This window comes from Microcaecilia unicolor, chromosome 7, assembly GCF_901765095.1.
Source record: "Microcaecilia unicolor chromosome 7, aMicUni1.1, whole genome shotgun sequence".
Lineage (NCBI taxonomy): Eukaryota > Metazoa > Chordata > Amphibia > Gymnophiona > Siphonopidae > Microcaecilia > Microcaecilia unicolor.
In genome coordinates this window covers 182,548,989-182,564,681 of record NC_044037.1, presented here as the reverse complement: position 1 = coordinate 182,564,681, position 15,693 = coordinate 182,548,989, and the positions used below count along the sequence as shown (strand labels likewise).

The 15,693-nt window shown below is 42.3% G+C and overlaps 1 protein-coding gene across 1 annotated transcript in view; it reads left to right on the top strand.

Annotated features, from left to right (window-relative positions):
* Window positions 1-15,693, top strand: part of ITGB2 (integrin subunit beta 2) — a 139,803-nt gene that overhangs the window by 95,590 nt on the left and 28,520 nt on the right. Inside the window, exons 10-12 of the mRNA XM_030208868.1 lie at window positions 800-940; window positions 4,351-4,535; window positions 11,339-11,583. Coding sequence (XP_030064728.1) covers window positions 800-940; window positions 4,351-4,535; window positions 11,339-11,583 — 571 coding nt within the window. The remainder of the gene's footprint in view (window positions 1-799; window positions 941-4,350; window positions 4,536-11,338; window positions 11,584-15,693) is intronic.

Here is a 15,693-nt window from a genome sequence, read left to right as displayed (position 1 = left end):
GTGCAGAGGACTGTGACCCAAGGGACCCAGGTTCAAGTCCCGTTTCTACTATTTTTTTTTAATAAGACACCTGCAAGACTGAAGGCTATGAAGTGGTGTATATTCAGGTACAGTAGGTATTTTTCAGATCCTAAAGGGATCACATTTACAAAAAAAAAAAAGGAGCTATAATGGGGCTTGTACTAACCAGTAGGCTATTTCCATAGGAGCCAACTTTTTAGAATTATTCGGGGTGCTAAGCCCAATGGCAATAACCCCTCCCTGGACACATACAAGAAATTCAATATTGGGAATGCTCAAGCACCCACAGAGCTGGCTCCTATGGCTATTCCTCTGTCCTACAGGGACATTTGTGTGGCCATATTTTTGAAAATGATGCCAGACAGACATTCATGTCCCTAGTTTATTTTGTGGTTCAAAAGTTGGATGTTTCACTTTAGAAAATGGCTATTCATTTTGGAACTTTTCAGTGCAAAAATGTCCATCTCACAGCCATAATTGAACAAGAAATCTAGACACTTTTCCTGTTTGATTATGGCTGTGAGATGGCCAGTTTTTTTGGACGTTATGAGCAGGACTTTGGGGTTTTTTTTGAACATAGACATTTTTTTGAAAATGCTCCTCCATGTATCTTTATAAAATAGGCTTAAAATAGGTGCCTACCTGGCTTCCAGTCCTAGGCTACTTGTTCTAAAATTACCTTCTGAATGTCTACACTTGTGCTCTGTAATTTTGCAGACTTTGGTTCCTGGGTCATATTCCTATTCATATGTATTTATTTTTTCATTTATCCTTGCAGAACTTATCATCCAAGGTCATTCTTGACCATGGAACCACTCCAGATTCTCTCGTGATCACATATGATTCCATCTGTTCTAACAATGTGGTAACCAAGGATAAACCAACAGGCGAGTGCAATAATGTCAAGATCAATGAGCAGGTAAGGATACTGCTAGTGCAAATATTATATTACTTTTAGTGTCAAAGAAGAAATAAGAATGGCAGATGTAGGTGGTTAATACTGGTAACCTAACTGTTGTTAATGTCTAGGCTCAATACAGAGTAATGACTAAGAAGTGATGTACCATCTTATTTAAATACCTATGGATACCTTGGGCTATGTTTTCAATTTTCCATTACACATTGTTTTCTTCCCAAAAAAAGTGGAAACTGTGCAGAACAATTTACTAGCTCTGGGTGTACAATTCTATGCCTAAGAATATCAACCAAACGAATTATGCATTTTACATTATTTAAAATGAATTTACCTAAGGCAGTGGTTCCCAAACTTGTTCTCAGTAACCCCAAATTTGTCACGTTTTCAGAATATCCATAATGAGTATGCATATGATATATTTACATGAAGTATCTTAGTTATGTGCAGGTATATGTCATCCATATTCACTGTGGATATCCTGAAAATCCACACACACACACACACACATCTCCAGAATAGACCCTTTACCATAATTATATTGAAACCTCCCCAACCTGGCAGAAGCTCCTCTACCTAGGCTGAGACCCCCTGCTCTCAAATTTTGCTGTCTGCTCGGATACACTGATGAGATTGATTCTGACATGCTAAAAGTAATGAAGACCCTACAAAATAGATTGTCTGTGATGTAAAGGGTGGAATTCCAACAAAGTGCAGTAGAATTAGGGGAAACAAAGGAGCTTATGATCTAAAACTTGCCCTAGTTTTTATTTAGCATGTATGATGTGCTAAAAAGATTATCTTATCTACCAAACAGTCATTTAATATATAATGCACTACATATTTTAGTGCAAATGCAAAATAATAACCTCAATAGTGCATGAACATACTCCTTGTTGAGGCTTGAAAGGGTATGTGGACATCTTTGGTTTGCTTTTCGCCTTTGGATTACAATCATCAATTGATGAAACATTGCTGATGAGAACCCTTTGGAGCTGTGAACTTTGGTAATTGGCATATAAGGTCTTTGGCTTTTTTGAGATGTGTACACATATTGCTTTATTTTTTTCTTGATGTTTGGAACTGAATGTTCTCTGCACTGTGGTTTGATTTATTATAATATTGCCTGCTTTTCTAGAAGTGAACTTTTCTCTCTGGTTTTTGAGAGTTTTTCTTCCCATTCTTTTTTCAGGCTTTTTCATTGCCTATGATAGTATGTGGGATTCCCATTAGGGATTGTCTGCTGAATATGTGCAGCTCCCGGGAGCTTTGAGGCCAAGTTTTTTCCTTTATTATTTATATTTATAGCCTATATAGCATGCTTAGAGATCCGCGCCAAAATCCAGGTGTATTCTATAACAACGCACATAACTTAATTGGCTTAACAAGCTAATCAGCATTGATAACAGCACTTAACAAGCAATAATAAGCACTAATTGGTAATAATTAGAATTTACACACACAACTCGCTAAGCGTATTCTGTAATGAACTGCACCTAAATTTTAATGCGCGCAGTTCAAAAGGGGCATGACTATGTGAGGGGAAATGGACGTTTTGTGGGTGTTCCAAAATTTATGTACGTAGTTATAGAATATGGTCCAGTGCATGTAAGTCTACATGCGGGGATTTACACCATGTTTTCATTGGTGTAAATGGAGGCATATAGTTTTAGGCGCTGGGATATCAACTAAGCATATTCTTTATACCGTGCCTAAATCTAGGCGCCTCTTATAGAATATGCTTAGGCAGAAATGTTTACCATATGGATTTTTTAGGTGCCTTATATAGAATCTGGCCCTATGCGTGTAACTTATAAAATACCATGGGACAGCGGCGTAGCCAGACCTCAAGGTGGGAGGTGGCCAGAGCTCAATGTGGGGGGGCACATTTTGGTCGCCACCCCGCCAGCACCCCCTCCTCCGCTGCTGCCACCACTGTAGCATCTTTGCTGGCGGGGATCCCCAACCCCGCCACCTGAAGACTTCATCCAGCGCTGGTCTCCCATGCCGTCGCAATGCCTGCCCTGCTCTCTCTTTCCCCTCATGTCCAGCACACTCCTTTTAGTGCTCAGTTTCACTAAAAGGAGCGTGCCTGACGTGAGGGGAAGACGGAGCAGAGCAGGCAATGCAGCAGCGGTACTGCCGCCGCAGACCAGCGCTGGACAAAGTCTTCAGCTGGTGGGGGTTGGGGACCCCCGCCAGCCAACCAGGGGCCCAAAGCAAATTTGAGGGGGCCCAGGTCCCCGTTGCCCCACCTAGCTATGCCACTTCTATGGGGTAAATATTCTGTCCATGTTGACCGCCGCTGGTATTATTCCCGGATAGTCAATACCGAGCCATGTCGAGGCTTTGGCATTGAATATCCAGTTTATGTGGCACCAGCTACTCATGTCCAGTTAAGTTGATATTCAGAACTTAACTGGCCATGGGTTGCTATATAAAGATAGGATACCCTGGCTCGTTAAGTGCTGAATATCGGCACTTAACCGGCCAAGTGCTGACTCTGGCCCTGGAACACCCTTCAAAATAGCTGGATTTCACTTAGGCGCTAACCATTAATTTTCAGCAGAGATAACCAGTTAAGTGCCACTGAAAATTAGTGAATAGTCCCAAACAAGATTTAACCAGTCAACGGCCATTTCTGGACAGTTCAATAGTTTTGAATATCAACCAGTATATGTTACATGTGTATCCCTGGAGCATACTTATACCAGCCCTATGGCTAGCATAAGTGCTTGCACCTAAGTTATACATGTGTAACCTACTTGTTACACTAGTATTCTATAAAAGAGAGTAGATGCCTACTTTCCTTTATAGAACAGGCTCCTATCAGGCATCTAGTTAATGAATTACCATCCATCTTCCTACCCCTTTCCTTTCAGCTAGTAGTCTCTCTTTAGGGAAATTTCACAGATCCAACACTGAGCAAAACCCCTCTGCAAAAGATCTTTGCAGGGGACAATTAAAACTAAATTTCCCTCCTTACCACTCTCTCTCCCATTTCTCTCTGTCATCTTCAAAACTACTGGTGTCACTATTGTTTTGCTGGAATGAACCCCATTCTTGCAGACTCCTATGGTTCCCTTCTGACAGTGATTCAGTCCACTACTTGCTTTCTGCATCCAAACTATTTTCTTTCTAACAAAAACACATAGCTCTGAGAAGTCATACTTGTAACTTAACGATAAAAATCCTGACAAACCCCACCATACAACCAGGGGAAGGCGTGCGGAGGTTAAGGAGTTCTTGACAGTAAGGGCTCCTTTTACAAAGCCACAGTACTGATTCCTGCTCAGCAAATGCAATGAAGCCCACAGGAATTGAATGGGCTTCATCATATTTACCGCTCCGGAAATCAGTACCGTGGCTTTGTAAAAGGAGCCCTAAATTAATAATATATTTTGTTATTGTTCCAGATTTCCTTTCTGATAAAAGTCACAGCAACAAAGTGTGTCCCAGATCAGTCCTTCATAATCCGACCCTTAGGCTTTACTGATTCACTGACTGTCCAGGTGAAGGCGAAGTGTGATTGTGAGTGCGATGATGCTGTAAATGCAGGTGACTGCAATGGTCATGGAAAGATACATTGTGGAATCTGCAGGTAAATGAATTGTTCAGCTAACGGCTCTTGCATGTTGAATTATTTTTATAATAGCTTGAGCAGGATTCAGAAACTATATAACCGTTATCAAAATATGAGTTCCTTTCTTGGTTTTATTACTACCTTTCTTGTTCTTAAACGTAGGTCGTCTTGGGTTGTTGTTTTTTTACCTTTTTATTTCTTATGTTCATTATGCAAGGTTTGCACCTTTTTGCTATGGTTGCTGTCTGGGGTCAATTCATCCTCAATGGGTCTAGGCCTTCAGGAAGAAAATAGCAGTTAGATAAGGGGATTTCCCAATTATCTACTGATATAAAAAGAGATATTATTAATGTAGGCCATTGTGATAACGTGAATGAGGGTGAGCCCTGGAGCCAGGATAAACTGGGCCACACAGTGGATAGGTGCACAAAATATTTATTGAAGGTGTCAGGAAAGGGTCCTGTTCCATTCACAGGTGGGGAAAGGGAAGTAAACATTAAGCTAGTCCTTAGAATGTCCTTTTGAGGCCTGCTCCTACAGGCCCACGGCATGCATTACTGTCGTTCAACCAAACATACTTCTAGGTTCTGGTCTAGGTTCCCAGAGTTGCAAAACAGTCTTAGCAGTTAGTATAGCTGGCCTGTGTCTGGCCAGGTCAAAGATACCAAGTTGTAAGGTCCCAAGTTGAACTTGGCCTACCTGCTGTTGAGGCTGTAGTTCACAAATATATGATGGAGGCATATGCAGTTGGCCATCACTGCTTTCCTCTAGTCCTCCTTAACTTGGCTCTGTCCTGAGCTTTTATACCTCCTAGTTCCTGTTTCCTTGGCTCCACCCCTCCCGTGTCACTTCCCCCTAGGTGGAACTATGGACCTTAAGGTGGTTCTGACACAGTGAGAGAGAATCCTTAAAGGGAAGTGGCAATATCCTATAGACTCCCTTACAGCTACATTGAAAATCACTTACATGGTCAACATAAGTTTTTTTGTTGTTTTTTTTTTTTAATTTCTCGGCACTTATACACGTTGGTTGGTTGAAAATCTGCATGAGGATAAATTAACTGCTGATTATTGACTCCATTATTATTTATTAACATCATTTGCATAGGGCATACTAGTAACATAGTAACATAGTAGATGACGGCAGAAAAAAGACCTGCGCGGTCCATCCAGTCTGCCCAACAAGATAAACTCACATGTGCTACTTTTTGTGTATACCTTACCTTGATTTGTACCTGTCCTTTTCCGGGCACAGACTGTATAAGTATCCCCGCCTCCCACCTACTAGATGCAAGCAGTGTTATAAAGAGATTCATAATATAGTCCCTACTCCTTGGACCTTACAATCTACTACAGTCAAGAAAGACAAATGAGACACACAAGAAATAAATAAGGGGCTTAGAACTAAGGCAGCAATGTGCCTTCTCTCTAGACAGGGACCATTTTATCTAATTGGGAAAAGCATCAAGAAATCAGGACCTCAAGAACAATCAAAAAAAGAAGAGTAGAGACATGGAGGGGCATAATCAAAAGGGACGCCCAAGTTTTGCTGAGGACGTCCTCGCAAAACATCCCGATGGAGGGGCGAGGAAACCTGTATTATCGAAACAAGATGGATGTCCATCTTTCATTTTGATAATGCGGTCGGGGACGCCCAAATCTTGATATCTAGGTCGTCCTTAGAGATGGTCGTCCCTAGACTTGGTCGTTTCTGATTTTCGGCAATAATGGAAACTAAGGACGCCCATCTCAGAAACGACCAAATGCAAGCCCTTTGGTCGTGGGAGGAGCCAGCATTTGTAGTGCACTGGTCCCCCTGACATGCCAGGGCACCCTAGGGGGCACTGCAGTGGACTTCATAAATTGCTCCCAGGTACATAGCTCCCTTACCTTGTGTGCTGAGCCCCCCAAAACTCACTATCCACAACTGTACACCACTACCGTAGCCCTTACGGGTGAAGGGGGGCACCTAGATGTGGGTACAGTGGGTTTCTGGTGGGTTTTGGAGGGCTCACATTTATCACCACAAATGTAACAGGTAGGGGGGATCGGCCTGGGTCCGCCTGCCTGAAGTGCACTGCACCCACTAAAACTGCTCTAGGGACCTGCATACTGCTGTGATGGACCCGAGTATGACATTTGAGGCTGGCATACAGGCTGGCACAAAATATTTTTTAAGATTTTTTTTAGGGTGGGAGGGGGTTAGTGACCACTGGGGGAGTAAGGGGAGGTCATCCCCGATTCTCCCAAGTGGTCATCTGGTCAGTTCGGGCACCTTTTTGTGCCTTGGTCGTAAGAAAAACAGGACCAGGTAAAGTCGTCCAAGTGCTCATCAGGGACGCCCTTTTTTTCCATTATCGTCGAGGACGTCCATGTGTTAGGCACGCCCAAACTCCCGCCTTCATTACGCCTCCGACACACCCCCGTGAACTTTGGTCATCCCCGCGACTGAAAGCAGTTGGGGACGCCCAAAATTGACTTTCGATTATAACGATTTGGGCGACCCTGTGAGGACACCCATCTTCCGATTTGTGTCGAAAGATGGGCATCCTCTTTCGAAAATGAGCCTGTAAGGGACCCTTTTACTAAAATGCGGTAAAATCTGGACTTAGCAGGAGTGGAGGAGTGGCCTAGTGGTTAGAGTGGTGGACTTTGGTCCTGGGGAACTGAGGAACTGAGTTCAATTCCCACTTCAGGCACAGGCAGCTCCTTGTGACTCTGGGCAAGTCACTTAACCCTTCATTGCCCCATGTAAGCCACATTGAGCCTGCCATGAGTGGGAAAGCACGGGGTACAAATGTAACAAAAATAAATAACACATGCTAAGCCCAGATTTAACCTGCCACTTTTTCAGGAGTTTTTCATTTTTGTGATTTGAAGGTCATGTGCTAATGTTCCTATTAGCCCCGAGAACTTGCAGAAAGTTAATGCATGAGCACTCAGGGCCTCCTCTTTAGTAGTAAACTTCAGCAAAGCTTTCTCATGCGGTACACAGTGGCTTGTCCAGGTCTACCTCCAGGAATTTATCCAAACCTTTTTGAAACCCACTTATGTGGGCTTACCGCCGCTTTCTAAAAAGGCCCCTAAGTGACATGTCCAAGATCATAAGGAGCAGTATGGGGATTTGAACCCGGTTCCCCTGGACTATTATGTAATGTGAAGAGTTTGTATTATGTAAGGTAAAGGTTTTATTTTTACTATTGTAGGAAGAGAGCATTACTGCTGGAGTGATCAGCTGAAGATAACATTCTTTTGTCTCAGCAGGGATAAGAGAGTATACTTACGAATGTTATTTTTGAAGTAACGTGGTTTGTTTTATAACAGAATAAAGAACAGTGAGACTGTTAGACAATACTCTTAGCGTGCTTTCCAAAAACTAAGTAGCAAGAGAACCTTGGAATGAGAACATATGGGTCTACGTATTTCCTGTATCATCATTTAACATCACACATATGGACAATTTTGCATATATTTTTTTGTTACATTTGTACCCTGTGCTTTCCCACTCATGGCAGGCTCAATGCGGCTTACATGGGGCAATGGAGGGTTAAGTGACTTGCCCAGAGTCACAAGGAGCTGCCTTTGCCTGAAGTAGGAATCGAACTCAGTTTAGGACCAAAGTCCACCACTCTAACCACTAGGCCACTCCTCCACTCCTTACTCATGTCAATATTCACCTTCATATGAACTGCATCCTACTAGAAGAGATGCAGCACTGAAGAAATTGTATTGGTAAACCCCTGTTATGTTGGGCTAACACAGCAAAAGCAAAATATCAAGCTGTACATGGCAGCACAATCTTTAGGAGAAAAGCCACTATTGTATGTATATCCTTTAGTAAGATATATAATAGTTATCTGTAGTCATACTTCATATTTGGCCCAATACTGCACTGCTGATATGCCTAACAGAATAATTTTAAATTAATTTTTGTATATGTATATATATTAATTGGGAACACTCTTTATGTTACAGGTATCCAACCTTTCTCTATTTAGAAGGATAGTGTGTGTACCTACTATACCTATGCATGTTAGGGCTTGTGCCAGATATAGAACCTGTCTTGGTTAGGTACAATGTAATGACAGAAAAGGATTTTATTTGCTCTCAAGTATGTGATGTATTTCTATGATTATGACATAGAATTTGAGTAATGTTATATATCTTTTAAGTATAGAGTGTACATTTAAAATGCTCCCAGGTACACAGCTCCCTTACCTTGTGTGCTGACCCCCCAAACCCCACTACCCCCAACTGTACACCACTAACATAGTAACATAGTAGATGACGGCAGAAAAAGACCTGCATGGTCCATCCAGTCTGCCCAACAAGATGAACTCATGAGTATACCTTACCTTGATTTGTACCTGTCTTTTTCAGGGCTCAGACCATATAAGTCTGCCCAGCACTATCCCCTCCTCCCAACCACCAGTCCCGCCTCCCACCACCGGATCTGGCACAGACCTTATAAGTCTGCCCACCACTATCTTCGCCTCCCAACCAACAACCCCTCCCCCCCCCCCCCCCCCCCCCACGGCTCCACCACCCAATTTCGGCTAAGCTTCTGAGGATCCATTCCTTCTGTTTGAATTCCGTTACCATTTTCATCTCCACCACCTCCCGCGGGAGGGCATTCCAAGCATCCACCACTCTCTCTGTGAAAAAATACTTCCTGACATCTTTTTTTGAGTCTGCCCCCCTTCAATCTCATTTCATGTCCTCTCGTTCTACCGCCTTCCCATCTCCGGAAAAGATTTGATTGCGGATTAATACCTTTCAAATATTTGAACATCTGTATCATATCACCCCTGTTCCTCCTTTCCTCCAGGGTATACATGTTCAGGTCAGCAAGTCTCTCCTCATATGTCTTGGAGCGCAAATCCCATACCATTCTCGTAGCTTTTCTTTGCACCGCTTCAATTTTTTTTACATCCTTAGCAAGGTACGGCCTCCAAAACTGAACATAATACTCCAGGTGGGGCCTCACCAACGACTTGTACAGGGGCATCAACACTTCCTTTCTTCTGCTGGTCACACCTCTATACAGCCTAGCAACCTTCTCGCTACGGCCACCGCCTTGTCACACTATAGCCCATACGGGTGAAGGGGGGCACCTATATGTGGGTACATGTGCTGTCATGGACCTAAGTATGACATCTGAAGCTGGCATAGAGGCTGGCAAGTAATATTTTTAATGATGTTTTTTGAGGGTGGGAGGGGGTTAGTGACCACTGGGGGAGTAACGGGAGGTCATCCCCAATTACCTCCAGTGGTCATCTGGTCATTTCGGGCACCTTTTTGTACCTTATTTGTAATAAAAACAGGTCTGGGTGAAAATGTCCAAGTTTTAGTCATGGATGTCTTTCTTTTTTCCATTATGGCTCAAAGACATCCAAGTATTAGGAACGCCCAAGTCCCGCCTCCGATACACCCCCTTCAGATTCGGACATCCTTGCAACGGACATCCGATAGAGACGTCCAAAATCGGGTTTCGATTATACCGATTTGGATGTCTCTGAGAGATGGACGTCCAAGTGCTGCGATTTATGTCACTTTTTGGATGTCTATCTCTTTTGAAAATCAGCCTGATAGTATCCCACTGGGATCCATCCTACAACAGTATGCCCATGCAGAAAGGTCATATTAAAGTAGAAGAAATTAGAGGAGTGTACCATTATACTACAGCACCTCCTTAGCAAGTTGCTGCAATGGTTGTTTCTTAACTCTGTAACAGCAAAACACCCCTACTGTGTGGCCATTTTAGTGAGTGCAGAAGCTCTTCCATTTTGCTAGTCAATTTTAGTTTCAGTTTCAAGGTATAAGTTAGGGAAGGGGTTCTCAACCCAATCCTTGGGACACACCTAGCCAGTTAGGTTTTCAGGATTTCCAGAATGAATATGCATGAGATAGATTGCTTAGCATGGAGGAAGTGCATGCAAATTTATCTCATATATATTCATTGTGAGTATCTTGAAAACTTGACTGGCTAGGTGTGTCCCAAGGATTAGTTTGAGAACCACTGGTTTAGGGTGAAATAGAAGAAGAGTCACAACCAGTGACCAGAAAGGAATTTCCTTCTATGTAGATTTCTGTTAGTATTAGAAGGAGATTTCAGCCTATCCCTCCTGTCCAAAGAAACAAGAGAAAGGAGAAAAATACCAAGGGGCCTCCCAATCTCTGAAACCTAGCTAACAATGAGTATAGAGAAATGGAGATTTGAATATCCAATGAGTAGCTGTCAGGGGATGAGAAATTTGCTGAAGAACTACTACTAATGATGTTTGTCCAGAAAAGAAAGGTGAAGGAGATACCAAAAATATACAACTAAGGAGAGGAGTGAAACTTGAGTAAAATGTATGAGCATGCGAAGGATCCCCTGATATGGAAGGACAATTCACCAAGGAATAGGAGTATCCCATTTACAGACCTGAGCACCAAAAAGGAACATAAGAACTTGGGGAAAAGAACATTTAAGGAATCGCAGACACAGATATTTAAGTTTCTGCTTGCTAAAGTGGATATAACCCAGAGAACTCAGGGTTAAATAATTATTATTGCACCATTTCTGACAGTAAAGATACAGAAATTCCTCACTCATACCCTCTCTCCACTAAAAAGAGTCCACATTAGGGTTAAAGAAATAGTAAGAAAAGGAAAAAGACTCAGCTCTTATACTTAGTGGTCCTGCTTAGTAAAGTCAGACCTAAGACAGGGATTACTTAGGATTCAAATACTTCTCATTTTTAAAGGCTACTGGCGATCTCTGCCTCATGTCCCTCAATGTTTAGCTCTGATTTCTGTTCCTTTCTCTTACTGTGCCAGATGTGATGATAAATTTGTGGGTAAGAACTGTGAATGTGCAACAGAGGGCAGAACCAGCCAAGAACTGGACGTGACCTGCAGGAAAGACAATGCTTCGGCAATATGTTCTGGGCTTGGGGACTGTGAGTGTGGGATTTGCAATTGCCATGCCAGTGATGACCCAAAGAAGCAGATATATGGGCCCTTCTGTGAGTGTGACAATGTGAACTGTGAGCGCTTCAATGGCAAGATTTGTGGTGGAGAAGGTGAGTCACATTATCCAGAGTGAGGAGAGAAAAATAATATTTCTTAATCTCTGTCTTTAACCATTGTAAGAGCTTTTCAGCAAGAAGCTACATAGGTATGTGAGAGAATGGCAAGTCAAATCCAGCATTTGGAGACAGAGGAAAAGAAAAACTAAGAAGAAGTAGCAGATCTAACATAAGAAAATGCTTCTATTTGCCAAGTATGGTCTATTTATGTGTAGCCAGAATGCTCTGAAATCACCAGGGTCATCTTCTTTACAGTCTGCTAAAATTTAAAATAGTAATATAAATGAAGAAAAAAAACTTATTTTTACAAAATTTTATTTTTAAAAACTCATCTACTGGAAACTGAATATAAGAGAGTGCTTTAACTGTTTGCGTTAGATATACATGCGCAAACTACTCCAAAGAGGAAGAAAATCAAGTGAAATCTGCGCTTTTCATTCAGGGGTCCATTTATTAAGGTGCGCTGAAAAATGTCCTGCGGTAGTGTAGACATGTGTTTTGGGCGTGCGCAGAATTATTTTTCAGCGCACCTACAAAAAATGCCTTTTTAAAATTTTTGCCGAAAATGGGCATGCGACAAAATGAAAATTGCCGCACATCCATTTTGGGTCTGAGACCTTACCACCAGCAATTGACTTAGTGGTAAGGTCTCACGCGGTAACCGGGCGGTAATGACCTACACACGTCAAATGCCACGACGTGCGCAGCTGACGCGTGCTAGAAATGAAAAAGTATTTTTCGGACGCGTGTAGCAGATGCGCACCAAAATTGAAATTACCGCCACACGGTAACCGGGCGGTAACTCCAATTTGGCGCACGTTGGGCACGCGTAGGCGCCTACGCGGTCTAGTAAAAGGGCCCCTCAATGATCAATGGAAGGAATGTGCATGAATTGTAGAATCTGACAAATAAGGGCAATTTCTGATCATATACCTTTAAACAAACCAAATGACTGTAGGGGTGAAAGGATTCAAATCCTCATTCATATACATTCTTTTTTTTTTTTCACCATTGCAATTCAGCCTATGGGGCCAGACAGAGTGGCATAAGTTATTTTACTAGTTATGTTGAAACTTTTTGACAAGCAGTGAAACAGATCCCATGGCTGATCTTAGCAGGTCAGCAGGGACGTGAAAGAAAACAAAAGCAGAACACCATTTTCTCTCCTGCATTCAGAAAAAAAAAAGTCAGAGAGAAAGGTGCTAGTTTCAGAAATGACTTTGCTAAACTCAGAAACGTGTAAAGTGCATGCCCATATCCCTTTGCCCTTAGTGTTTTGCAGTGGTTTTGCTAGGTGGTAGTCCAATCATTGCTGTCCGGTTTATTTTTTCAGTTGATTATTTTGTACCTATATCATTTTTAATGTGTCTTAGATTCTAAATTTTATTACTTATGTTATTTATAACTGTATTTAGTAATGTTTATGATTGTTTTACTAACAATCTGTATATGTTTTAGATTCTATTTTATTATTTATAATTGTATTTATTCATATTTATGACTGTTTTACTAACATATTTTTGTTTCATTGTCAGTATTTTCTGGCCCTTTACACAGCCCTTGCGTGGGTGAAACACGGCCAGTGTTGGGCTTGTTTGTGTTTTATTCTAGAATAAAAGGATCTTTTAGTTCATATTGCTGAGCTTAATCTGCTTCTGTTCACCACCATCTTGGAGTTTACAGAACGACTGCCCTATTGCTTTCTTGAACCTTCCTTGTTGGCCATCATAGAACCTGCATTATCAGGTATATTGTCTTTCTCTCCATGATGGAAAACCATTTTGAGTTTTAATGAGGACCAATTAAATAATTTGCTCCCCTCTGAAGCACACAGGGAGCAGACCATAAAACTAAGCAAAAGGTTCAAGAGGATTGAATTACATGGGTCCTCGCTCTTGGATTACAAGAGAATTCCCAGAAGGTTGCATATAATCAAACCATCTACTATGTTTAATGATGATAATGGTTTTTATGACACAATGGGAAGCTATTTTAAATAATTGCTCCTTATATGAAATTATCTTTGTGATCAAGACCTGCAAGGAGAAAGAACAAAAAGTGAAAAAGGAATTGGATAAAGAACTTACTTTTCTTAAGGAAAATGACATGTACTTTGATTTATTGTATGAGGACTATAAGAAAAATTGTGAACAGTTCAAAAGGGATCTTAGATTAATAAAGTATGAGAAATTTAGAAGGAATGACTTGGATTTTAACAATGGTAACATATATCCCTGGCAAAGGAATAGAAATCAGAGCAGGAAAACCTTTAATAATATAGTTAGACCGTACAATGTACAGAGAAAAAGATATGACATTAGTGTCAGACAGGTGCGGTACTATAAACAGCAACCATAGTACGATAAACCACAACCATGATACAGTACGAGAAGAAAAAATTAAGGAGACTATGATAAAATGAGAAGAACGGTGAAAAAAAACTTAGAGGAGCAGCTGTGAAGGTCAAAAATTTACATCAGGATGCTGTTCAAAAATACCATCCTGGAAGCCCAGGCCAAATATATTCCTTCTATTAAAAAAGGAGGAAGGAAGACCAAACAACAGCCAGCATGGTTAAAAAGTGAAATGAAGGAAGCTATTAGAACTAAAAGAAAATCTTTCAGAAAATGGAAGAAAGATTTGACTGAAAATAATAAGAAACAGCATAAGGAATATCAAGTCAAATGCAAAGCAATGACAAGAAAGGCAAAGAGGGACTTTGAAAAAACGATTGCGTTGGAGGCAAAAACACGTGGAGGGGCATAATTGAACGCAAATGCCTATCTCCATGGGCGTTTATCTCCGAGAATGGGTCCGTGAAGGGGCGGGCCGAACCGTATTTTTGAAAAAATGGACGTTGTTGAGCTGGGCGTTTGTTTTTTTTAGCGATAATGGAAACTAAAAACGCCCAGCTCAAAAACGTCCTAATCCAAGCCATTTGGTCGTGGGAGGGGCCAGGATTCGTAGTACACTGGCCCCCCTGATATGCCAGGACACCAACTGGGCACCCTAGGTCAGTGCGGTGGACTTCAGAAAAAGCTCCCACATGCATAGCTCCCTTACCACGGGTGCTGAGCTCCCAACCCCCCTCCCCCAAAACCCACTACCCACAAATGTACAACACTATCATAGCTCTTAGGGGTGAAGGGGGCACCTACATGTGGGTACAGTGGGTTTTGGAGGCCTCCCATTTACCAGCACAAGTGTTACGGGTGGGGGGGTGGGGGGATGGGCCTGGGGCCACCTGGCTGAAGTGCACTGCGGTACCCACTAAAAGTGCTCCAGGGACCTGCATACACGCAAGCCTCCAGGACTTGTTGCTGCTGTATAACATTGGCACACCAGTTGACACCTGAAGACTAATTTCTCCGAAAACGTCCTTTATTGGAATAACTGCGTTTACTCACAGTTAACTGCAGATCAGAGGTTGTGCCCCACTGGCAACGAGTCTCCCTGGTACTGAGATTAGCAGTAGGTCAGAGCTGGCAGAATGCTGTACAATGCCCTCTTTCAGCCACATTCAAGGTAAGAACTAAGTTCTCTAACGTGGCTAACACAGGAAAGGGAACTAAAACTGGCTTACAAAAATGGCCACTACCGCATGGACTACAACAGGAAACACAACAGGGCACACTCTGACCCAGTAGGCAGGGGGAAAAGCACCATGGGAGAAGAGCCTACCAACTACCAACATTGTGAGACTGTAACACAAGCTAATGAAATCACGGAGCCCAATACCCTACACCCACCACAATGCAATGCTGATGTGACCCTGTACTGCACCCGAGAGCCACATCTGACCCAGGGAAAGGCTGTGACAGGATCGAACACATTCTGCTGTCATGGAGGTGGGTACGGCATTTGAGGCTGGCATACAGGCTGGAAAAAAAGTTTTTAAAGTGGGGTTTTTTTTGGTGGGAGGGGGTTAGTGACCACTGGGGGAGTCCGGGGAGGTCATCCCCGATTCCCTCCAGTGATCATCTGGGCAGTTGGGGCACTTTTTGGGGACTTGTTCGAGATAAAAAAGGGTCCAAAAAAAGTGACCCAAAATCGCGGTCAAAACGCCTTTTTTTTGATTATCAGCTAAAGACGCCCATCTCTCCT